The 25,653-nt window shown below is 43.7% G+C and overlaps 1 protein-coding gene across 1 annotated transcript in view; it reads right to left on the bottom strand.

Annotated features, from left to right (window-relative positions):
• The window catches only part of LOC306733571 (nesprin-2-like), a gene marked incomplete at its 3' end in the record, with an annotated part of 37,730 nt that extends 16,650 nt beyond the window's left edge, over positions 1 to 21,080 (bottom strand). Inside the window, exons 1-7 of the mRNA XM_079214840.1 lie at positions 20,967 to 21,080; positions 19,565 to 19,759; positions 18,745 to 18,870; positions 13,486 to 13,641; positions 10,991 to 11,149; positions 9,970 to 10,136; positions 391 to 553 (exon numbers count right to left, since the gene is read on the bottom strand). Of these exons, the coding sequence (XP_079070966.1) occupies positions 391 to 553; positions 9,970 to 10,136; positions 10,991 to 11,149; positions 13,486 to 13,641; positions 18,745 to 18,870; positions 19,565 to 19,684 (891 nt within the window). The 5' untranslated portion in view covers positions 19,685 to 19,759; positions 20,967 to 21,080. The remainder of the gene's footprint in view (positions 1 to 390; positions 554 to 9,969; positions 10,137 to 10,990; positions 11,150 to 13,485; positions 13,642 to 18,744; positions 18,871 to 19,564; positions 19,760 to 20,966) is intronic.
• Between the last annotated feature and the right edge of the window lie 4,573 nt (positions 21,081 to 25,653).

The following is a 25,653-nucleotide window of genomic DNA, read 5'->3' as shown; positions in this document are numbered from 1 at the left end:
ATAAAAGCGTCAGCTAAAGGAAATGTAATGTAATTGTTTTTATAATTTATTTTTTTCTTTCTTATTATAGTGTGTTTTTATTTCCTAAACTGTTGACCCTTAGAGAGCCCTGCACAAGAATTCCAATGTGTCTGGACTGTTGGTCTATGCACAAATGGCAAATAAAAAACCATGAACCTTTCAGTTTATGAGCTTACACTTATATTGTATTGAATATTTATTAAATAACTATTTTTAAAGGGTTTTTGAATGGATGCAAATTTTTACTTTTTCTTTCTTTCTTTTTTTTATCCAATGTACCGCCGTGTGAAAACCACTGTGCTCGACATTTGACTGGTTTTAAAACGACGCTGTTCTCCATGAAACAAGAACCACCTCGTCTCCGCCCACCTGCTGCTCGGCCAGCTTCCTCTGGATCTCATCGCCGTGGCAGACGCTGTAGACCACCGGCTTGGCCAGCTCCGCCTCGATGCGAGACAGCCATGTCCGCAGGTTACTCATGTTCTTATCGAGCTGCTGCACCGTCACCAGCGTCTCCTTCAGCTTCCTCACCCTGCGGAGAGAAGGACAAACGTCACGTGACAGGAAGGAAGGTGTCGCTGGGTCCATCCTCTGCTCCTCCGCCGGCGTCTGGTACGCTGCAGCCACTGCCGAGGACAAGGGCAGGCTGCAGCGCATCATCCACTCTGCCGAGAGGGTGACCGGCTGCAATCTGCCTGCAGGACTTGTTCCCTTCCAGGACTTGTTCCCTTCCAGGACTCTGACACAAACTGTTGGAGTCCCTCTCCTCTGGCAGGAGGCTGCGGTCCATCAGGACCAAGACCTCACACCACAAGAACAGGTTCTTCCAAGCTGCAGTCGGATTCATCAAGAAAGAGCAGGATCCCCACTGACTCTGACTCTCACATCCTCAGTAATATAAAGACCAGGGCCCTATTCCTCGTAGCTGGCTTACTGAGTTAGCTGGATAATTTTCAGGATAAGATGACGTAGGTCAGGCTTTTCGGTTCCACGAAGCAAGTTTGGAAAAATCCCCATAGCAACACATCCAAATCCCTCAACCTGCGCAGGCTTACAGAAATTCACTGGATAAGCTGGCCACTCCCACCGGACAAAAAAAGCAGCTCCCTTCCTCATTGATGAAGGAGCGATATTAGCTGCATTCACAGAAAAAACTTTGCAAATATTCGCAACGCGTTTGCTGTGAATGCAGCATTATACTTTGCCATGGTTGTGGACTTGACTTCCTCATATGCGTTCATGATCATCTCCTGCTCCTCAGAGGAGAAAAAAGAGGCTCTTTCTCTGAGTTTAATTGCCATTGTAGCATTTGAAGATCCACACACTGACTATCTCTCACATTCACAGGACAATTTCCCTCAACACCCTTGCACATCTTTTCTTTTCTTATTAAAACACATTTGCCACTTCTATTTCATTATATATATATATATATATATATATATATATATATATATATATATATATTTGTTCTAAAGTACTGTTATCTGTTTGTTGTTTAGTATATTTATCTATTTTTATAATATTTATATTGTTAACCTTCGTCTCTCTCTAATAGTTTAGCCTGTTGCGCTGCAGAAGCAGTAACGGCTAGCGGAAGGTTAGCGGAAAGCCAAGCTAAACTGTTAGCAACATTTTCTCTCCATCTCCGAAACACTTTCCCGAAATCTTTCCTATGTTCAAATGTGATGGGGTTTGAAGCGTGGAAACTGATCAGAGCGGTGACACCTTCAGGTGCAGCGTGAAGACCGGCCTCACTGCACAGTTCAGACATGGCGTCCATAGCAAGACTCACACCCGGCCCCTTGTTAGCACTACGCTGGGCTCCACGACGCGGGCTCCAAGGCCGCAACGCGGCGAGCCTTGGAGTCTGAGAAGTGCTGCTGTCTTTCTCACATCATGATGGGCTGACCTACATCCAGCCGAGAGGGCCGGGTGGCATCTAGTGGGAGAGACTGCATTCCAGTTCAACTCTCAGGTCAGTGACCTACATTATTTGACAAACTAGCACAATGCAGAGAGGGAGACACGGCACTGTCATGTGACTGCAGTCGGTGGGGAGCGCTCTACCAAAACCACCTCTGAGACCCAACGTGTGTGTGTGTGTGTGTGAGTACATATTATATATATATATATATATATATATATATATATATATATATATATATATATATATATATACACACACACATATATAAATATATGTATGTATGTATGTATGTGTGTGTGTGTGCAGGTGGGAGGTCAAGGTTGGCTCATTGCATAGACACATACACAACCACAACCACACACACAAACACCTGCCGTTCAAGCTGCTGCCTAAATTCTGACACGCACAAGACGACCGGAGCCGGCGGTCTCAATTGAATTTGCTCTGAACGGCTATGCATGCGTCCGCCTGTCTACACGCCTACACCGATAAAAGCCCAGCCCATCCCCCGCCACTCCTGCTCTCTCTGTCTCCTCCTCCTCCTTATTACAACAAAACACCCAATCTGCTCCCCTTTCCCCCCGCCTGCCTCCTCTGTCTCATGCCACGGCCGGGTCGCAATGAGGGCAAAACGTACTTACGGGCTGCTGAGAGGAGGCTAGTCCATGGCGATGGCTCGTCTGCTAGCAAGCACAACCCTCCACCCCTCCACCATCCCACCCATGTCCTCCTCCTCCTCCAAGGTTCACTCAAGGACACACAACAACAGGAACTCCTTTGGGAAAGCTGCAGCTAAATCATTTTTCATTATCGATTCATGTTTTGATTATGTGTACAATTAATATAATTATTATTATTCAGTCTAAAATGTCCCACAACATTATCGCCTTTTCCCCCCTCTTCTTTAAAATATATCTTGTTTTCTTATCGTCAGTTAGTCTGAGAGTGTAAACATGCGAGTGTGATGATTATTATGCATTTTGAGAAGCAGAAAGTAGAGCAGCTTTGGCTCAGAAAGAGTAAATCGGTGCAGGATTTCCTTTTCATTCACAAAAAAATATGTATGAAATTCCACTTTTGAAAGACAATTTGAAATGATCATAAAGTATGTTTTTTTGTGCTTTAAAAATATTGGTAAAAAATAGAAGTACTTGTTCAAGCATCAATCGTACACTTGGTGCGTTTACGTAGAATCGTCTCTTTTGAAGTATTTCCTTGCGATGTGCAACTCCAAAGACTTTCATCGGGGCACAAAAGTTCATATTTAGGCTGTAAAACTCGAAATATCACATAACAACAACAACAACGACAATCAGAGCCAACAAGCAGTCCATTAGCGTTAGTCCGGTCTGGAGCGAATTACAGGTGCACGTTCACGTTATTTGACCGGACCAACAGGGCCGACCCAGTGGGGGGGAACACCTCCATCTGCCACCTCCTTCCATTTCAAATAAAGCCGTCCAGCGCACGGAGAGCGAGTATATGTCAATGTCTCAATATGTCTCTGTGACGGTAACGGTGGGATTCAGACCCGCGGTGCTCGGCAGCTGCTGAGAGCTGTTGCCTTCACGTCTCAAAAGAACCAGCAGCGAGAATCAAGTTCATTTAATTAATTTCTGCTGCTAAATCCTTCATTAATGAGCATTGTCGCCACCATGCAGTTCATAATTTATTACATTCTGGATTATCCGTACAAGCATAGACCGAAAGGAGAAAAAAAAGGTACGGGGCGATTTATGAGTCGATTATCGCGGGCAAAATGATTGCAATTCACAATATTATGCCGATAATCATCAAAATATGCACTTTTGCCGGACGCAAATATTAATATATTATAAAAAAAAAAATTACGTGCAAAGCAAACAATCAAGCTTGATTGAGGTAATCCTAAATCACAAGGTCTGCATGAATAAATAAATAAAAATAGAATCTTTTTTATTTTTGGACTACGATGGAAGCTGCTTTTTCATGCCAGTCATGTGATGATATCCACGATTATACCGATGATAAAGATTCATCACAATCAACTTCTTGAGTGTTTTTTTCTTCCCGTTCCTCGTTGTTCACGTCCTTTGTGCCGATGCTTTTATCGTCTCTTCTTTCTTTCACGCAGCTGCCTGAAAGTCCAGAAACAATTAAAATGTTCTCACTTGCTTTTCCTGTGCCCAACAACAAACTTCAGAAACACAAAAACAGAAACGGTGACACACACGAGGACGGCTGTGCCAGGTGTGAGGAGGAGGAGGAGGAAGAGGAGGAGGAGAACAGTGCGTTGGAAAGACAAACATCTGCCCCGTGTGCGTCTTATTCGGACAATGACGAGGGATGCCGGTGGTCCCCAGTGGCCCCCGGAGGCCGAGGGCTCCGTGGGCACAAAAGCTCGTGTCAGCAGCCGGCAGCTGCTGGGCCGGTGACGGAGCACCGGTTTGTTTTGGGGGACAAAGGCCAGCGGCGGCCAGTGTCAACCCGTTACTTAGTTTAGAGAGACGCAGACAAAAGGGCCGAGGGAACCCGCTCCACCTCATCACAACGTGTGACTCATTGATGCAGGGAGAGAGAGAGAGAGAGAGAGAGAGAGGAGATAGGGAGAGAGAGAGAGAGAGATAGATAGGAAGATAGGGAGAGAGAGAGAGAGAGTCCGCCAACCAGGAAGTGCACTTCCTGTTTTCTCGTCTGCAAGTCTGTGTGTTTTATCTTGTAACTCTGAAATAAGTTGTGTTAAGACATTTGAACGTTTAGTTCTCCGACACGAAACCAGTCAGTGAACGCACCGCTTTTTAGCTCCTAACGTTAGCTTCTATACCTCTGCTGATTGTGTTCACTCTTCAGAAATCATTGTGATTATTTGAAGATTATCTCCCTGAACAAAAACATTAAAGTATCAAAAACATTTGTTTGAAACAGATAGTTTTCTGCAATAATCCCCCCCAAAAACTGTTGGCTATCCCCTGAGATTTTAGTTGTTTGCATCTGATATCCATTCGTGGAAACGCACCCACATTCCTGGTTTAGTTTCAACTTGAAATCAACAGTTTGGTGGTACAAAGGTTTATATATTTTTAGTTTTCGGACCAGGGGGAAAAAACAGGTTTCAGCTCTGGCGGTTTTGAGGTGAACAACATGGTTCCCTGCTCGCGTTGTGGAGGATCGTTACAATGTGGCACGTCGTTATAATGTGGAGGATCGTTACAATCTGGCTACAATGTGGAACTTCGTTACAATGTGGCACGTTGTTACAATGTGGCATGTCGTTACAATGTAGAGTGTCGCTACAATGTGGAGCATCGTTACAATGTGGCGCGTCGTTACAATGTGGCTACAATGTGGCTACAATGTGGCGCGTTGTTACAATATGGAGGATTGTTACAATGTGGAGCATCGTTACAATGTGACGCGTCGTTACAATGTGACGCGCCGTTACAATGTCCGGCATCGTTACAATGTGGAGCATCGTTACAATGTGGAGCATCGCTACAATGTGGAGGATCGTTACAATATGGAGCGTCGTTACAATGTGGAGGATCATTACAATGTGACGCATCGTTACAATGTGGAGCATCGCTACAATGTGGCATATCGCTACACACATTCTGAGAAGCGCTGCCGGGTTCAGAGTGACGGGCACAGAGTCCACAGAGACCCAAACACGAGACATCTTAATGCTTGTTTAGACAACAGGGTTCTCCCCTCAGCACAGGGCTCCGACCCAACCCCATTCAGCACCTTTGGGTGAACTGAACCGGTACTTTCGATGGCAGTGGTCTCATAACATCTAAACCAACAGTGTGACAACGACACACACATTCCATCACACACTGGAGGCTTGTGCCTCAGCAGCGGCTCATTAACCGGCTTAGCCTCGTTATGCTGGTTATAACATGACATGGTGATGCTAACATCGGTGATGCTAACTTGGGTGATGCTAAAATGGGTGATGCTAACATGGGTTATGCTAACATGGGTGATGCTAACATGGGTGATGCTAACTTGGGTGATGCTAACATGGGTGACGCTAACTTTGGTGATGCTAACATGGGTGATGCTAACATGGGTGATGCTAACATGGGTGATGCTAACATGGGTTATACTAACATGTGTGATGCTAACATGGGTGACGCTAACTTTGGTGATGCTAACATGGGTGATGCTAACTTGGGTGATGCTAACATGGGTTATGCTAACATGGGTGATGCTAACTTGGTTGATGAAAACATGGATGATGCTAACATGGGTGATGCCAACATGGGTGATGCTAACATGGGTGAGCCTGAGGACAGCCAGAGCCACCGGGGTCACTAAGCAGCCACCATATGGCCGATGTCAGTCAGTCCCATGGAGCATAAGTCCCCTCCACCCCCACCTCGACTGCTTCAACCCATCTGGCTCCATAAAAACCATCCACTCAGTTGGTCTCGATGAACTTTGTGACAGAATTTATCCAGAAAATCATATCATAACATTCAAACTAACAACAATACCAACAGTTAGGTTTGATTTGTGTGTCAGCCACCACTGCTCCGTGTATTGGAATGAGATTTGCTCTTATGGATTAATATTAATGTCGCTCTATCCTCTGTCAGCTCTGAGCTTTTCCACTTTAATCTGCAGTAGAACACAACAGCTGTGCTGTGTTGTCAGAGGAGACAACACAGCACACGGATAACTGCTGCAGGAAGCGACACGATTGGACTCAAAACAGTCAGTTATGCCTCATAATGAAGGAACAAACAACAGGTTTTATGGTAAATGGAGTCTTACTATAGAAAAACAAACATAAAACTTGATTTTAGCTCTTCATGGGAACTGAGTTGAAGTTGAGCATGAACAGAAATATCTCGATGAACAACAAGTCATGTGACAGTTTCGAGTGAAGAGACAACCACGGGTTCTCTTTTCATTGTACATATGTATGTCTGTCGTTAATAAGAACAAACGGTGGTAAGAATGAGTTAAATACAATTGTTATAGTAGGTTCAATATGGAGTATGATGATTTCTGTTCGATTTCTGTTCGATTTATGTCCGTGTTTTTCTGGGCCCTGTTTCTCGTACCTGGCTTACTGAGTTAGCGGGCTAATTGTCGGGATAAGATGACGTAGGTCAGGCTTTCTCGGTTTCTCGAAGCTAGCTTAGATAAATCACCATAGCAACACAGCCAAAAATGTAAACCTGCTCCCGGGCAGGCTTACTGAAATTCACTGGATAAACTGGCCACTCCCACCGGACAAAAACGGCAGCTCCCTTCCTCATTGATGAAGAAGCAATATTAGTTTTATTAGTTTTATAGGGAGAGAGTTCTTTCAGATCGCCAGGATCCATCCTTTACATCATCATGACTTCCTGTATGCGACGATATAGATTTTGCCGGCAATAAATAATTTATTTACGAGAGCTTCTCGAGCCGCGGACATTGATCACCACAGGCGCAGCCGATCGGCCGTCTCAGACACAGACTATCAGCCGCTGCATGCCGCTGTTCTTATGTTTATTTAGCTCTTGAGAAACTTATGGATGTGTTGAAAGCACTCATAATTATATGTCAGTGTTATTAGTACACCATACATATCATCATTGTAGAATATGATTACGGTGATCATGATAAGAATACAGAGAATCATACACAATTTATTTTCACTGCTTCAATTGATTGAATTTCTGATTATGAATAATACATACTGATCCGCCCATAACATATTCAAACTCCTAGTTATATAGTAATCTACACATACATGTATAGACATATAGTACATGATTCATACGCGCATACAGTACATATATCCTCATAAGTATATATTTATTCGTAAATATAATCTGATTGATCTCTGGGTGATGAAGCACTTCAAATTTGCCGATACATTTTCCCAACACTGACGCATTTAACTTGTCTGATATATTTGCGACACTTATGTCTCACAGCGGGGGCGGAGTTAAGCTGCGTTCACGGCAACAATGTTGCAAAAACGTTGGAATATTCGCAATGCGTTTGCTGTGAATGACTACGGTATTAACTTCCTCATATGCCTTCATGATCATCTCCTGCTTCTCAGCAGAGGAATAAAAAGAGGTTCCTTTGAGTTTATTTGCCATTGTACTGTTAGAACATCGTGGTGTCAGTGCTCGATTACTATCCCTTCTGAAGAGGAGCGGGCGCGCGCATTTATCCAGGTGACTGACGTCTGGCTGTGTCAGCCGTGAAGAAACCCAGATAGCCTGATGTCAATCATTTCGCTAATTTAAGATGGAGATTAGAACATTTGCTTGACTTTGTTTAGCCAGGTAGGAGAAACAGGGCCCAGTCCTTTGTTTGTATAGTTGGTTGTTATGCAGTTTTTTTTTTTTTACTTATTTGTTGTTGTTTTTTGTTGTCTAGTAATGTGAGGTAATGTGTAACTTGTCAAAACTTACAAAGAAAGAAACAACAAACTTAATAAGATTGTGAATATTTCTTGCAAGATTGGTCAACAACAACAACACAGTGACACAGTGGGAAATCCTCAGTGACGCATCACGACGTAATCAAGTCTAGATCGTTGGTGATGTTGTTGTAGAATAAATATTTAATTGTGATGTTTTTGTCGGCCAGACACAAAGAGAAAGATAGGATAAAACCTCAGTTTTAACCAAAGGTCTTTATAATCAAATAAAAAATAAAATAGATTTCCTGGGGGATATTCTTCGTACCTGGTTCAACAAAGTTGATCAAATGTCCTATTATCTATCTTAAATTAGCGAGATGATGGACATCAGGCTTTCCCGGTTCTTCAAAGGTTGACCTGCCCTCAAACGGTCTAGTTCATTCTAACCAGCCGTCAGTCATCTGGATAAATGCGCATGCCTGCTCCTCTTCGAACACAGATTGCATGATCTTCAAACGCTACAATGGCAAATGAACTCTGAGAAAGAGCGTCTCTTTTCTCCGTGAAAGGAGCAGGAGATGACTACATATAATGAATTTAAGTCCATAATCATGGCAAAGTCTAATGGTTCGTTCACATCCAAAGCGTAGCGATTTTCACAATACTTCCTGTTTGTGAACACAGCATAACGCCGCCTCTGCTGGTCGGGCTAGAGTCACATAAGAATTGCAAAATATCAAGTTAAATGCATAAGTGTTGGGAAAATGTATCAGCTAATTTGAAGTGCCTCATCACCCAAATCAATCAGATAATATTTATTTAAATGTGCCTGCTGGCGAATTAATGTATACTTATGAGGATATATGTACTGTATGCGCGTGTGTATCATATATGTGTATATACATGTATGTGTAGATTACCATATAACTAGGAGTTTGAATATGTGTATGGGCGGATCAGTACCTTAATTATTTTCGACAATAATGATATGTATGTGTGTACTAATAACACCGTCATGTAATTATGAGCTATTTCAACACATCCATAAGTTTCTGATAGTCTGCATACTGCGAGACGGGCAATCGGCTGCGCCTGTGGTGATCAATGTACGGCTCGAGAAGCTCTCGTACATAAATAATTTCTTGTCGGCAGAATCTATTGCGCTGCGTACAGGAAGTCATGAGGATTTGAGAACGGATCTTGGCGATCTGGAAGAACTCTCTCCCTATAAAACTAATATAACTAATATCGCTCCTTCATCAAAGCTGCCTTTTTCGTCTGGTGGGAGTGGCCAGCTTATCCAGTGAATTTAAGTAAGGCTGCCCGGGAGCAGGTTAAGGGATTTCGATGTGTTGCTATGGGGATTTTTCTAAACTTCCTTCGAAGAACCGAAAAGCCTGACCTACGTCATCTTATCCTGAAAATGATCCAGCTAACTCAGTAAACCAGCTACGAAGAATAGGGCCCTGGTCAGACTCAGCTGTGCTTGAGGGTGAATGCTAATGTTGGTATGCTATCCATCCCAAGCATGCTAACTAACTGTTCACTATGATGACCGTACGCCGGGCCGCAACACCACTTTGACCAAAATGAAGTAAAGACCAGAGTCTCTACTTGAACTCATTGCTCTAGTTATCTCCTCCACCATCTGCTGGTTGCCTACCTGGCATTGATGTGGTCAAACAGGTGCTGCCAGCGGTCGTTGACGTCCTTCAGCTTGTCGTTGACCACCGTCTCCTTCGTCCTGTTGCTGGATGTGATCAGTTGTTCCCCCAGCTGCTTCAGGTGGGTTTTATTCTCGCTGAACAAGTTGATCTCCTCGATGCAGTCCTGACGTGGAGAAAAGAGGAGGAGAAAGAACACATTAAATTACACATTTAATCTTTTATCTGAAGGATTTAGTAAGTTAACATTTTATCATTTCTAGTAGGAAGAAAAAAAAACGTAACATTCATTGAAAACAACGAATCTTAAAGAAAGCCTTCACGCCTCATGAAAGGTTTGCTTCATAAAAGCTACAATTATTTAACTAGAATTGCTAAAACCATTAACTAGATTTATCTGCCCTGCAGGCAAATCTCATGACAACTTCTGACTTTGGAAGTTTGCCAGAAAGGAAAACACAACTCCTGCCTGCAGGAGTCTGTGTGGCGGAGCAGGAGACGCTAGATTTAAAGCTCCAGTGCCTGAAAAGGTTTGAACAATAGGTAGCAAGTAACGGCGGCCGTGAGTTTGATACAAAACAAACCGGCTGGGGCTCAAACAGCTGGCGTCTCTGTAACAACCAGGAGGGTGGGGGTTCACAGCCCGACAGTCCTCACAGAGAGGTGACGGAGCAGAATAAAACACACAGGCAAAACAAAACATCTGCACAGGAACATATATATATATATATACTGTATTAACCCTGTGTGTATATATATACACACAGGGTTCATACACATTTTTACCTCTGTTCTATGACTGAAAATAGTAGGATATAACTAAATGATATACTAAATTATAAGATAATTTAGTATATTAAATACTAAATAGATAATTTTCATGTATTTTCCAAAACTTTCTGCCTTCATTTATTTTTCCCAACCTTCTTCAGGGCTGAAAATGTAAACTACATCTCTGTCCACCGTGTAATTGTTTTCGACCAATCGGTGAGCGTCTCCTCCCCTCCTGCAGCCTCCTACCTTCTTGAGCTTCTCCACCATCTCCTCGATGTTGAAGTCGGAGTTGTGCGCCACCTTATTCTCCATCTGCGTCAGCCACGCGCACAGCTCCTGGTTCTTTTCGTTGAAGACGACCCAGGCGTCCAGGCGGTCCGCGATCTCCTGTTCACGCAGAGACACCTGACAGAAATGACACAAGCTTCATTATGATAACACGATCAGTCAATTTGTCTTTTACCAATGCCGGGGTTCATACACATTCTGACCAATGGATTTCCATGACTTTTCCATGACTTTAAACCAAATTTCCATGACCAAGCATACGGTATACCTTAAATGACACAAATGAATGAGAGACAATAGTTTGATTAAAAGAATAAACATTTATATAGATGCCTGTATGTATGCCTGCTTATATTTTGAATGTCTTCTTTTAAAAGCATATTTATTATTTCCAACTCAGCTGGATGCTCAGCTGGATGCAGCCCAAATGCCATATTTGGTCGACGTCTCTCTAGAACACTAACGTTAAAAATGGTCACACTATCACTATCGTCGGATATATTTCACCCGATATAATGTACCTGATCAAATATACATAAAATATATTAAAATACAACAATACAAGGCAAGTTGAAGTACTCTTCTTTCATTTTACCCAATAGAACTTTTCATAAAACCAAAAACGGGTATCTGGGGGGGGGGGGGGGCTGAAAAAAGGCTCAAAATCGGGTGAAAAATTTGGTTTGAAACATGATTACAAATATAAATAATGGAGCTATGAACTTGTTCTTTGGTCCACCCGTTCCTGGGACATGTGCGCCTTGTCCTGTGAAGGAAAAGTCTCCCTTCAATGGTAAAACCCTTTCGAAATGTTTCACCCTCTATCACTAACGACGGGTAAAAATCTCCCGAACACGTGCCTGTTGAAAAAAACAGGGATTGGAGCAGAGAGACACTGCTACCTTCAATAAGACATGCCCACCTTCAATAAGACACGCAAACCTTCATTAAGACACGCCTACCTTCAATAACGTCAGTGAGCAAGCTACACAAGGACCCACGCAACTCAGACAAAAGCAACACAATGAAAATAACGTAACCACAATCGCTCGTGTGAAAATCACCCGACGTTAGTGTTCCAGGGTTAAAAACTAAAGCTCAGAGAAACAAGACGTCTCGTTTTTGTTGTACACCTGTTGCCTCGACTCCTCTCTCCTTGTCTCCTCTCCTCTTCTCTGCTCACACCTGCCGTGGGCGAGGAGAAGGAGGCGAGGAAAGGAGTGGAGGATGTACAAACTGTGAATTGGGAAATGGCAATTAGGATTTACACCTATAACACAGAATGTTGCAACAAGATGTGTCTTTCTCCGGTCTTGAGCAGCACAGAAGTCCCCTCCCCCGGACCCATTTCAATACAATAGCTCTTCTTCCTGAAGCCTCTCCCATCACCATCTGTTCCCCACAATGACTGTCACACCCCATCACACCTGTTGCTCTCTCCAGTCTCCCTAAAAAAACTGACAGGATTTACTCACTTAACTTCACACTAAGTGACCAGAGAGCAGAGCTGTCACGTGTCAGACGACCGCTGTCCTCAAAAGAAAACTTTGATCTAATGAAGCACATTTCCACAAGCGGCCTTTTAGTCGCCGCACTAACAAATTACACAGATCACTTTAAAATACCAGCTTTACCAGCCGTCCCAGCAGCAGGACAGTCAATACCAACTCAGAGTCCCACTGTTCCAGAAATAGCAAATATGCTGCAGGCCGAACCTAATGAGGCACAAGACATTTGGAATATTTCAACTTGATTGAGACATTAAAATAAAAACTAGGAAACACCAAACAGCTTCAATGAGGAGCTGAAACAAGCTGATGAAGAAATATACACATGATGCGGTCAGATATTGTGGAATAAGATGAGTTTTACAACCTTATGGCATCAAGCTCTGTTTTCCGAAAATTCGAATGGTTAATATAACTATACTAAATTCCAATTATCTCCTCAACCACAAGGCCTATTGGAAAAATTCAAAAAGGTATAATATACAGAACACCCTGGGGAACATTCATATATGTGTTACATTCATATATGTTACTTGTATATTGGTTTGCGATAGTGCCCAGAAAAAGAAAACAAATATATATCTACTGTATATATTTTGCAAAATATAAATAATTAAAAGTTACATTTTCTTATCGTAACTATATTTGCTATATTTGTATATACATAACATAGCTCTATGTGCTAAGAGTATCTGTGCGAAGTTTGGCTTTGATTGAGTGAAGTTAAGTATTTTTAATAATTAAAGATACATAAAGGGAATATTAAAGTAAATTTAGTAATTTACTCTGTCAAGTACAAGCGATGACGTAAAATGAGAGCAGATAAAAATCAGAAGCAGCCTGTGATCGAAGGACAACCAGGAGACACTTGAGATCAAAGTCTGGGTTTAAGCTGGAGTTGAGATCAAAGTCTGGGTTTAAGTCGGAGTTGATCCGCAGGCTCACCTTGAGGCAGAGCTCCTCCCACTGGCAGTGCAGGTGCTCCACCTGCTCCTGAAGCAGCAGGACGTCGTCGGCGATGATGTACTGGGACAGGTCCGTCTTCATGGTGCTCAGCTCCGTCAGGCTCTCCGCCCAGTCCTCCAGCGAGTCCTCGTTCTCCTGCATACCATTACACAGCGGAGCCACAACAGACCGTCAGGGACTCACTGCTCCCTCTTTCACGCAGCTAATGGCTCTCTCTGTCCGGCCCCTTTCTCCTTTCTCTGTCCGTCTCCACGCCCAGAGAGAGGATTAAGGGCCACCGGGGCCGGGGGAGGGCTGAAAGAGGAGGGGGAGGGGCTTGAGGGAGGGAGGGAGGGGGTTCAAGGCGGTGATGGGTCAGAGAGGATGAGTTTCAAACTTGGCCTTGGCAATACAAATAAAATGTATTATTAGGGCCTGAGCACTGACGTAGTCAGGTCGAGGACCCTATTGTATTTCGAATGTTTCTTCTTATTATTATTATTATGGTAGGGCTTTGCGTGGGGAAAAGAGGTGCTTGTGCTAAAGCTACATTCTTCAAAATGTGCACACCCATCCGACTCGGTGAAAATCGCAATCTGATTTGGGTGTCAGACAAAAGCCGGAGAAAATGTCTCTATAGCGCCCCCTTTAGGTTGAAAGCCCACGCTTTTTGCCAACTATGGCCGATTGACTTGAAATTTTACACACATGCCCGGGTGGGACTGCTCTACAAAAAACTCATCCGTGAAATTAAAATGCGCCTAATTAGATTTTCCGCCATTTTGAATTTCGTAAAAAAACACATTTTTGCCCATTCCTTCTAAACGCTGGGTCCATTTCTTACGAAAATGTCAGTGGATAATCATTGGCTCAATGTGATCAAAGGATATCTTCCACTTGTTGATTTCTCAGCTTGTTTGTATCTCACTGTGTTCGAAAGAAAAGGACCCATTAACTTCTTCGGGGTAAATTCAACTAAATTCAACAAAGCAGCCCTTGCAGTACGTTCAACATAGATATACAATATTTGATAGGCGTATGTACCACATATAAACTTAAAAATAACTCTCTTGGGACCATGCTCTAAACCGTACTAGAAGTCGTCCAATTTCATTTTATTCATTCATTTCTAGTTCAAATTGCCATAGTTTCCCAGTAGGTGGCGCTCTGACTATGAGTTCATATTGGCATGCAGAAGTCTTCAAGCCATGCCTCTCATAAAGCATGCTAACTTTGAAACAGTTTTGACAAAGTACAGTTGAGTTACAACAGCTTGCTGCATGATCACGAACCATATGATATAGTCGTCACACCACTTCCACGCCGTTCCATGAAACCTCAAGCTTTTGATCACTTTTAATACATATTTTTATCTTTTATATATATTTATATACATATTTACATGTATAAAATATACATACATATATTCCATTTTCCAGAGGTCAACCTTTCTGCGAAAAAGAGGAAATATGTGTCTGTCATCACATCAAATGACAGAACTCAGTCAGCGCTTCCCAGATCTTTCTGCCAGTGAGAACGAATTCAAGCTGTTCTCGACTCCCTTCCTGATGATGCAGAAGAAGTGAAGAGCCTGAACTAGAACTGATGGAGATGCAGTGATGAATCTCTGAAGAACCAGCTTCAGTTTCTCTCCCTACCGACTTCTACTGGAGCTTGGAAAAGGCCAAATTTCCTCTGATGTGATTCTTTTATTTATATATATATATATATATATATATATATATATATATATATATATATATATATATATACATATATATCCCTCTAAATTAAAGCTGCTCGCAGCTGTGACTGGGCCCTCACTTCCCGGCCTCGAACATCCGCCTGGCAGGCGAACGTTCTCGGACGGACGAGCCGGCGACCCGCAGGCGTCCCTGACGTGCTGGAAGTGAGGGCCCAGTCACAGCTGCGAGCAGCTTTAATATTATTATTGTTATTATTAGATGCTACAATGCTACAACTGTTTCCTGATGACCTGATGACCTCCATCTTTATCCTGGTGTGTATCTGTGTTGAATACGAGGCGACTGGATGCATACATTTCCCCCTGAGATCAATAAAGTATCTGTCTGCCTGTAATTATTTTGATATTTAAAAAAGAGGTATTTATGTATGGAGGACAGAAAACGACTTAAGTATAAATAAAGAAATGCATGAATAAATACAGGAATAAATAAATAAATTCATTTATTTATGCCTTTCTGTGTCCTTATATGCAAATGAGCTGGGGCAGTCCGAACCTCTGTCAAAAGCATGATCGGTCACAGGAGTGTGATCGCACCTGGTATGTTATGCTATACTACTTCTGCCTTGCACATGTTGTTGAAGTTGGCAAGCTCAGCTAACTGTTAGCAGAAGTCGTCGTTAGCACTTGGCAACATGGCATTGTTATTACAAGCCATTTCAAATCAATTGCGATCTTTAGCAGACGATGAATCGTCTGCTAAAGATCGCCTCAAACCTGAATATTTTAGACAGTAAAAGTGAGGTTTTTACTTTCTTAGGAGAATATCTGTGTTCACAATTATTGGGCAACTATTAGTGTGCAGACAAGTGTGCACACAATTCAAAATAATAATTTTCAAATTAAATAAACTGTAAATAACATTTAAATAAAGTGCAAATTAAAATATAGCCTTATGATGTGAATGATATGCTTCAGCAGTCTTCATGTTTGCAGAACCAGAAGTTGCTCTTCATATCTGTGACAGCTGGCTTTCACAGGACATTTGGAGTTGCTTGTCAGTGACAGATAGACCTTTTCTGCATCTGTAGTACACTGTCCTTTATCTGGAAAAATCCCACCGGCTTTCCCATGAGTATTGGATGTTTGGTCTCTAGATACCGCTTTAGCTGTGAAGCCTTCAGTGCTGCGTTAGCTAGCGAGGCTAGCGTTAGCTAGCGTTAGCCCTCACTCCACACAGGCTCAGGGCTCTGCCTTGTTACCTCCGTTCACAAAGCCCTACTTCGTGAAGTCAGGATTATACTTGCACAAACATTTAGACATTTTTTTTTGGGGAGGGGGGGGGGGGGGTGTCACCTTCAGCAGCACCTTCATCTTTCCTGTATTTATTCATGCGTTTATTTATTTATACTCAAGTAATTTTCTGTCCTCCATATTTATGACTGTTAATGACCATGAAGAGTTTGTGATATATGGATCGATTAGGGCTGGTCAAAGTTGAATAAATTTAACTAATTAATCGCATGATTTTTCTGTGATTAACTGTGATTAATCTATACTAAGATTAAAAACCAGTGTATTGCACACTTTTATAATAGTAATGTTATCAGAACAATATAACTGGCACTCTCTGAGCAACAGCAAATTAACAACAGTATATAAAAATGTTTTCTTTTTACAGGTACCAGAAGAAACATTTTATTTGATTAGGGAACAGCATAAACAGTCTGTTCAGTAGTAAGGGTCCCTGTTAGAGGGACTAGTGGCTCCTTCTTTTGTCCATGTTCAAACAGTAACATAAAAAAAAAATCAGAAATAGTCAAAGCATGTGAAGCAGCACCCACAGTTCATCAATATAATGAACTTTGTAAGTAACTCAATATGTGTTGTAAAGTTAGAAACAGTTTGCCAATCAATTTAGTTGTTTTTGTTGCATGTTTTTTGTTTGCGTTGAAACGGAAGTCGCGAGTTGAAATATCCCAACTTGAAATATCCCAACCAAAAGTAGCATCAGCCAATCAGCGTTGAGAATCAGCGTTGAGAAGCTCCGGCCGTCATCACCGACGTCTTGCCGTTCCTGAATGAAACTGCTGCTGCTCCGCCTGAACCAGCGCTGGGAGCGGCCGTCATTGAGACGCTGTTGTGGGACTACGGATAATATTATGAACCCAGACACCATGGAGTTTGATGTTCCGACATATGTCGAGTTTACACAAAAAGTATAAAGCAGAACTGGTGGTTATTTCCATGGTGGATGGCATAATCAGTATCGTTTTACGGAGATAAGCCAGACGCAGTTTCTGGAGGAGTCGGTGAAATTCACCGAGTTGTGTGCGGCTACAGATGATGTTATGAACCCAAACGCGAGGGCGTTTCATGTTCCGACATGTTTGGGACTTCCACAACAAGTATGAAGCAGAACTAGTGGTTATTTATTCCATGGTCGATAGCGGAAGTGAAAGCTCTTTTCATGGAGAGAAGCAACGGAGATAAGCCACTTTTATTGTCGAGCGAGTAAACTACCACGGTAAACGTGTGAACGCAGCATAACTCCGAGATAACTGTGGTTACAGCGATGACCAGTAGTCTCAGTAAGAGCAACAGCTGGTGCACGTTGTAAAGTAGTCACTCCACTCCGTTTCATATAAGTTGTGTATTCTCCTGACGACGACATGGTTCTACGCAGTCGTTGAGCATTCAAAGTTCTGCGTCGAGGGGACGCGTTACCGCCATGCCGCCAGGGGTGTGGCTGTGTGGTTTCAGGGATTATATAGGGGCCGAATCCTTTTTCTTCCGGTCACAGTAAACAGTAAACAATGGCGACCAAGTTGGAGCGGCTGCATTTGGAGTTGGAGCTCATCAATATTGAAGAGTAAATGCTTATATTGCAAATGTTGAAGCGCAGGCGACAGAGAAGACGTTTGCGGAGGTGGTCTGTACGACCACTAAACCGGTCGAGGCTGGGAAAAAGCAACTGCCGGAAATTACGTTCTGAGCGGACCAATCACAGCGCTTACGGTCCGCGTCGACGCGACGCGTAGTTAGGATTTTTTGGAGGTGCGCGTCAGGCTACGGCGTAGGGGTCTGCGTCGACGGCGTAGCTACGGTGTAGCTACGCCGTCGACCTGACGGAGAATCATAGATTAGGCTTAAGGACGCTGGTAGCTGCATCAATGCTGTGTAACAATAAGCCCCTCCCAATGCAAAACAATAAAACATGCAGTTAATGCATGATCAAATAATTGATTCATAATAACGTGCCCAGCCCTAATTTATATATATATATATATATATATATATATATATATACATTCTCATTCTCTCTCTCTCTCTCTCTCTCTCTCTCTCTCTCTCTCTCTCTCTCTCTCTCTCTCTTTCTCTCTCTCTCTCTCTCATATATCAATGTAATTACCACTGACTTATTCAGTCAGTTACTCAGTCTTTAGCTCCACCCACTGACGTTTAACTCAGCCAATGAGAGCACTGCTGCCTGCAGACTGGCTCTGGCCCTCCTCTGGATGTTTGGCATGAAAACCAGCCGTTTGCAGACACACCTTGTTGTATTTCTCGGTACTCGGCAGCTCATCGTCCAGCTCTGGCGTTGCCTGGTTCAGCCTGGTCTTCATGTCCTGTAGCTGCAGCGCGCTGTCTGTCAGTCCGACCACGCAGCACTCCCACTTCTGAGACACGGTAAACAATAAAACATGTTGAAGGCTCGCAGATCAAGCGGATCAATGCTCCGGGTTCTTGAACAGCTGATTGATGAGCAGAGGGCCGTTACTCTCCTTTGTCTCTGACTTGCTAAACACGTCCACTGCATTCAGCAGAGCAGATTGGATTAATTTAGCTGCTGTCGGAGACTAAAGGGGACGGATGGATTACTGCACGGGCCCAAAGTACCAGGAGCCCCTCTGGGCCAAGACGTGACTCAAAATGACCACAAAAAGACACAAAACAAACACATAAAGCCAAAAAGAGACTTGGGATGACTGACAAGGGGCGAAACAACCTCAGAGTGACACAACATGACAACAAAAAAATATAAAACTACTACAAAGAGACACAAAACCCCCAAATATTAAATTCACTATAATTTATAGAAGAGAAAAGTAGAACCAAATGCAGTCCTCTTTGCCTTGACAACAGACCGTTAAAACTGATTCCTTTAAGGCCCAGTCCAAGACCAGGACCCTGGTGTTTGAGTCCAGGAACAGATCCAAATAAGGTCACTTAGCACCAAGTCAAGCCAAACAGGAGTAAAGATGGAGAATACTGACCGACATAGCCGACAGACACGACATCCAGCATGACAAACGACGCAGTGAAACACATTTACACGATATCCCTGAACGCATCACTTTCTAGAAGAGGTACCTTGACGACGGCCCCGGTGAGCTCCACCCTGCGGCCCAGCAGGCCGTGCAGGTGGTCCCACTCCTCCTGCAGGGCGCCCAGGTCCGTCTGCAGCCGGGTCTGGGTCTCCTCGTCACCCATGGAAAAGAGCTGCCGGCCGACCTCCAGCGTGTGGATGAAGCTGCACTGATGCCTCTGGAACAGCAGCTCTGTGTGCTGAAGGGAGGAAGGTGGAAGGAAAGGAGAGGAAGAAGGGAACACGGTGAGCTGTGGTCTTCTCAGTGAAGACTGGTTTCTTCTGTGGAGACGCACAATCAATTTAAATCTCATCTACTCTTATCATGCTAATCAAAGAAGCAGAAAGGAAGCACTCTTCCTCTTCTGTCTCTTTTGATGTAAATGTCATCAGCAGCAGCTGGTTTTGTTTGAAAGTCCAGACCGTCTCTATTTTACACTCCTGGAAACCAGATTAAAACCATTTGGTTGTTTCTTGAAGGTCTGAGAAGTATTGTTTTAGTTTACTTTAGTTGTTGAGTCTTAGTGGGAAGAACTTTACACTAAAAAAAAATCGACTGCGTCTTTATCATCTTGGATTATTTATTTATGCACTCTTTATTGCACTCTGTTTTATGATTATTGTTAAATGTTCAACGTTATGCACCTCCCGCCAGGACAAATTCCTTGTATGTGAAAACATACATGGCAATAAATGGTTCTGATTCATAACACAACATCTATTTCATTAATTAATTCACTTTTCATTTTGTTTAAAGTTCCTATAAACGTGAATTGAATAACAGAAATAACCTATTTAGATTGCATGACGCAACATGTACTTTAACACTGACAATCAGGACGATCTTGGGGAGAAAATAAGGACAATAAATATTAAAAAACACATTTTATTCATACCCTCTAAACTAAAAAGGAATCTGGTTCCAATAAAGATCAAACACGATGATGAACCGAAAACTTCAGGCTGAAATTCCTCCATCAAATTCATCGAGGGTTTGTCATTACGCAGTTCTTTGTATCTGTAAAGTGATGCCCTTACACATTATTTATTGTATAATAATGTCAATTGACCCATCAACAATAGCCCATGCACCGCTTTTGTTGTCTAGTTAGTCACTCATTCTTTATACACTTCATATAAACTGCACATACTTTGCATTTTTGCACTTTCTTTATTGTTTCATTTCCTTATTACGCTTTACTGTTTTATTTTGTTGTATATATTGAGTATTTTGAATTTCTGATATTTGTTGATATTTTTTTTGGATATTTTTTATTTTTTGTGTCTCATATGTAAGTTGCTTGCTACTGTGACAAACGCATTTCCCCTTGGGGATAAATAAAGTACACATCTGTCTTTCTATCTATTTCCTCCCCTCGCCCCCTCCGATGCTGCTGCCGGCCTCACCTGGAGGTCCAGCAGGAGGTGCCGCAGCTGCCGCAGGCTGCAGTGGGCCGGCCCGGCGGGGGGGAGGAGCCTCTGCGTCTCCGACAGGAAGTTCTGCAGCTTCCTCAGGCTGCGGCCGTATAGGTGCCAGTGCTTCACAAGCCCCTCCACCAGGGAGCGCTGCTGGTCGGCCCGCTGCACCGCGCCCTGCCAGTGCTCCCGGAGCCGGGCGAGCTTCAGGATGAAGTCACTCCTGGGGAACACATTCGCTCTCGCAGGTGAGAAGCCGCATTAGCCCCACCCCCTCTCTTTATTGTGCCGGAAGGCGTGCTCTCCTTACCTGTCCTCCACCTCTCCTTTCTGCAGCAGGTGCAGCGCTTCGGTGATGACGGAATGGAGGATCTGGTGACCGGAGGACAGCTCGGCCTGGAACCGCTGAAACGGCAAGTTCAGGCAGGGTTCATACACATTTTTTTTTATTATTTCGAACTCAGCGTAAATGAACGTCATGAACATATGAATATAACATGGACTTTTCCAGGCCTGGAAATAACCATTTTAAAATTCCATGACTTTTCCACGTTTTCCATGACCGTAAAAACCCTGTCAGGGTTCACACCCGCGCTTGTGTGTGCTCGTGAAGGTCAGCGGGTGAGTTGTGCATCAAACACGATACCTGGTGTGTGCAGAGCTGCTGCCTGAGGCCGGCGTACGAGCCGGACACGTCCACCGCCAGGCTGTCCTCCATCCTCTGCAGGAAGCACATCCAGCTCTCACACTTCTGCTGGAAGCTCTGCCGTCTTAGGGCCTCCGTCTGCAGCTCACTGTACACACACACACACACACACACACACACACACACACACACACACACACACCACAACAACAATACAAGAGTGTACATATGATTTGAGAGATGTTTGTAAGTTTAATGTACAAAAAGCTAAAAAAGGGATTAAAAGAAGATGTATTTCTATTGTAGGAGTTTAGTTGTGGAACAACGCTAACATGAATGTAAGAATGGTCAACTAATTTTTGGTTTTCAAAAGGACTATTTATAAAACCATTTTTGAGGGTTACAAGTGTGAATGAAATGTATGAATATATGTTTCTTTTTTTCTTTTCTTTACGTCGAATTCATTATCTGATTTAATTGATAATAATTTAGGATAGGAATATATAAGCATTATGCTTCTACCTATACCTATTCAGTCTTTCTTTTTTTGTATGTTACATTGTGGCTTTGCTTATTGTATTGTAATGATTGACTGAATAAAACACACAAACAACAACAACAACCAACGCAGTGAGGCAACAAGTCTTCAAACTTAAAGGGATTCAGGGTAAAACAGGATCTGACCTGCAGGCCTCCTCGGCTCCGGCGGAGGCGTCGGCCCAGCGCTGGTTGAGGCGCCGCAGTCGGCGCGCTGCAGTGTCGGCCAGCGTCAGACTGCAGCTCTGCTCGTTCAGCACGGCCAGGTCAGCCGCCGGGCCGCTCAGCTCCAGGAGGCCAGCCTGGACACATACGGGGTCACAAGGGGTCACGACACTGCATGCATGAACGCTGCATGCCACACATGTGCTCCTCTGCTGAGTTTCTAGTCCGTCCAAACTCGTTGTTTTGCCTTTACTCCTCTCAGCTGGAGACAAACTCCTGATTCATGGCCTGAAGTTTCCCGAGAGATCCACTTCCATCAATACCTATAATTATCATTAATTCTGCAAAGAAATATTGTCCTTTTAACACGTCTCTAGCTCTAAATATCACATTTTCTTTAACTAATTCTTAAAAGTTAGTCAGCAGGGTGTGTAATATAAAAATAAATAACATTTAAATTGGAGTCTTTTCACCAACATGGGTGTGAAGTCCTTTTAAGTGCTCACAAAAAAGGTGAATTGAAAATAAGGATATTGTGCTAATTTGTAATTGATATGATAATTTAGTATCTTGATATGAGACATTATGACACTGGAATTACAAAACTCTTTATAGAAAACTAAACTGACTATAAAAACAAGTTGATTTGTAAAAAAATAAATCTCATTCATATTCCAAACTGCTCTAAGAAACTCTTATTTCCAACTTGTCCAAATAAAACATTTACATCAACAAAATATTGAACAAAATATAAATTAAGGAATCCAGACGTCTTCATCTCCGCGTAAAAGCTCTCCTGCTCAGCGGTCCCTGAACGCCCCGTGCCGGCTCACCTGGTCCGCGGTCTGAGCCGCCGCCTGCTGCAGACGCTGCAGCCGCAGTTCCAGCTTCCCCTCCAGCGACGCCAGGACGTCTTCAAACTCCTGCAGCCGGCCGAGCTCCTCCTGCAGCGGGAGACACGCGACACGCCGCCATCTGCTCTCAGTTTATAGGTCACTGGGACACTCAGGTGGCAGGTTAGGCAATGCACGAGTCATGGAGTACACAGAGGACCGTGACGAGTGTTATAAACAACAACAACAACATGGTGGCCAATGTCGGGTGGTCAGTTACAGACACTGAGGGCAGATTCACACATGATGGAGGTATATTTATCCACCAGGTAAATGAAAAACAGGTTCTTCTCTGCATTCAATGATTATTATGATTATTATTATGATATTGTCTACCACCAGGTAGACCTTGATATAACTTTGGACTTTGCACTGCCAGGCTTTTTATTTTAAGAAGACAAAATTATAGGTCTAAAATTGCCTCCTTTTTGGAGCTCTAACCTCAAGGATTATGAAAGGTAAAGTTTTCATGAAATTGATTAAAGTTTCAGATGTTTAGAAAGGAAGAAACCTAACAGGAAGTTGGGAAATATTCAGACATTTCCCTTTTTAGTTTTCTGTTGCAACCCTGTGTATTGATACATTGATGCATACATTGAAACATTGATGCATTGATGTATTGAAACATTTAAAGAATGATACATCTTCGTCTCTTCATCTTCCGGTTTGTTCAGTGTTGTTTTTTTACTGGACTAATCTTGTGTGCCCGGATTTATTTAGTTTAGTTTTTTTTCTTTAGTTTTATTATGTTTCATGCAGGGACTGGTGTTGTGTGCCAATATGTTTGTATGTATTGATATCGTGAATACAATACAACACTAATTACAAAACAATGAAACAAACATTTAAATTAAGAGGTTGGCACACTAAAAGGCTTAAAGAGCAAAAAGGGAATCAAACGCTGCTTTCAGATGTCACAGCGCCCTAATCCCCGTCTATATATAGCCTCTTTGCTTAGTGGTGACGTACCTGCAGCTGACTCCGCCTCCTCCTCAGCGTCTGGCTGAGCTGCTGGACGCCGCGTGACAACAGCCGGCTTTCTGACTGGACCAGACCGGCGGTCGAAGGTTCCAGGTGGGCAACTAAGTCCTTGGAGGCCTCCAGCACCTCCTGCAGGTCGACCTGCAGGGTCTCGGTTCTCTCCAGGAGACGCTGGGGAGCAGAGGGGGGACGCTTTATTCAGGACTCTCAACCATATCCTACTTTTTAACTGTTCACAGTCACAAGGAAATAATTCCGAAAACGTCCTAAAACTTCCTTCCAAAAAAATTAAAGCAAAAAGCATATCTTGAGGGGATGATTCAGCAGATTTGGACAGGACGTCCGTTTCATAGTCCACTTCCTGTTTTTACTTGATTTCCTCACCTGAACGTGGACCATCTGGCCGGCGACGCGCTCCACAGAGTCCTCGTCTGCAGCCGCTCCACTCAGCGAGGACCCGGCGTCGCTCTGCAGCGTCTGCAGCCGGCGGGAGGAAGACGCCGCCAGCCCGCCGTAGACCTCCCACAGCTGCATGATGGCCTGGCTCCAGAGGAGCCGCCGGTTCAATGCTGCGCACACCTCCGTCCAGCTGGAGGACGATCAAGTGGTTAAGGAGTGAGACTGTGTGTCGGTCCTGTGCATCAGTCGTGTGTCGGTTGCGTGCGTTGTTGGTGTGGTTTGAGTGTTGTGTGTGTGTGTGTGTCGGTTCAGTTGTGTGCGTTGTTGGTGTGTGTCTGCCGTGTGTGCCGTCTGTGTATCGTTAGTGTGTGTTGTTCGTGTGTGTCGTTCGTGTGTCGTCCACGTGTGTCGGTTGCGTGTGTGTGTTGTTTGTGTGCGTCGGTTGTGTGTGTTGGACTGTGTGTTGTTTGTGTGTGTCGTGCGTTTGCGTCGTTGTTGTGTTGTTCATGTTTGTGTTGTGTGTCTCACCTGTCTCTCTGTCTGTCCAGCTGTCCCGTGAGGACGGTGGCAGCAGCAGGACTGACGGCGTCTTGCAGGCAGGAGGCGCTCTGCTTCAGTTCGTCCCACTCCATCTCTGAAGCGTCTGTCTCCTCACGAAGAAGCTGCTTCCAACACAAACCAATGATCAAATCAGAAACTACATGCGTATTAAAAATTCCTGCCCAACTCCATCACAACACAAACACAAGTCGGTGCACCGGTCCTCCTCCTGTACCTGCAGCTCTGCATGGAGCTCTCTCTGCGCCTGCAGGCAGAGCGGAGGGCCGCTGTCACGATCCAGCCTCTGAGACGTCCTCGCTATCTTCAGCGTCATCCGACTCAGTTGCTGCTGCACGCCATCCCACAGCTGCTGGGCCTCAATCAGCCGCTGTTGCACCAAGGCATGCTGGTAAAAAACAGACAGGAAGTTTCAATAACACCGAGGAAAAGAAGTTAAAGCCAGCAGACGAGAAAGTAATTCACCTGCTGGGAGAGCGCTGCACAGGCCTGGATGGAT

Source organism: Taurulus bubalis (assembly GCF_910589615.1).
Source record: "Taurulus bubalis genome assembly, chromosome: 1".
Taxonomy (NCBI): Eukaryota; Metazoa; Chordata; class Actinopteri; order Perciformes; family Cottidae; genus Taurulus; species Taurulus bubalis.
This window is presented reverse-complemented; position numbering and strand designations above follow the sequence as displayed.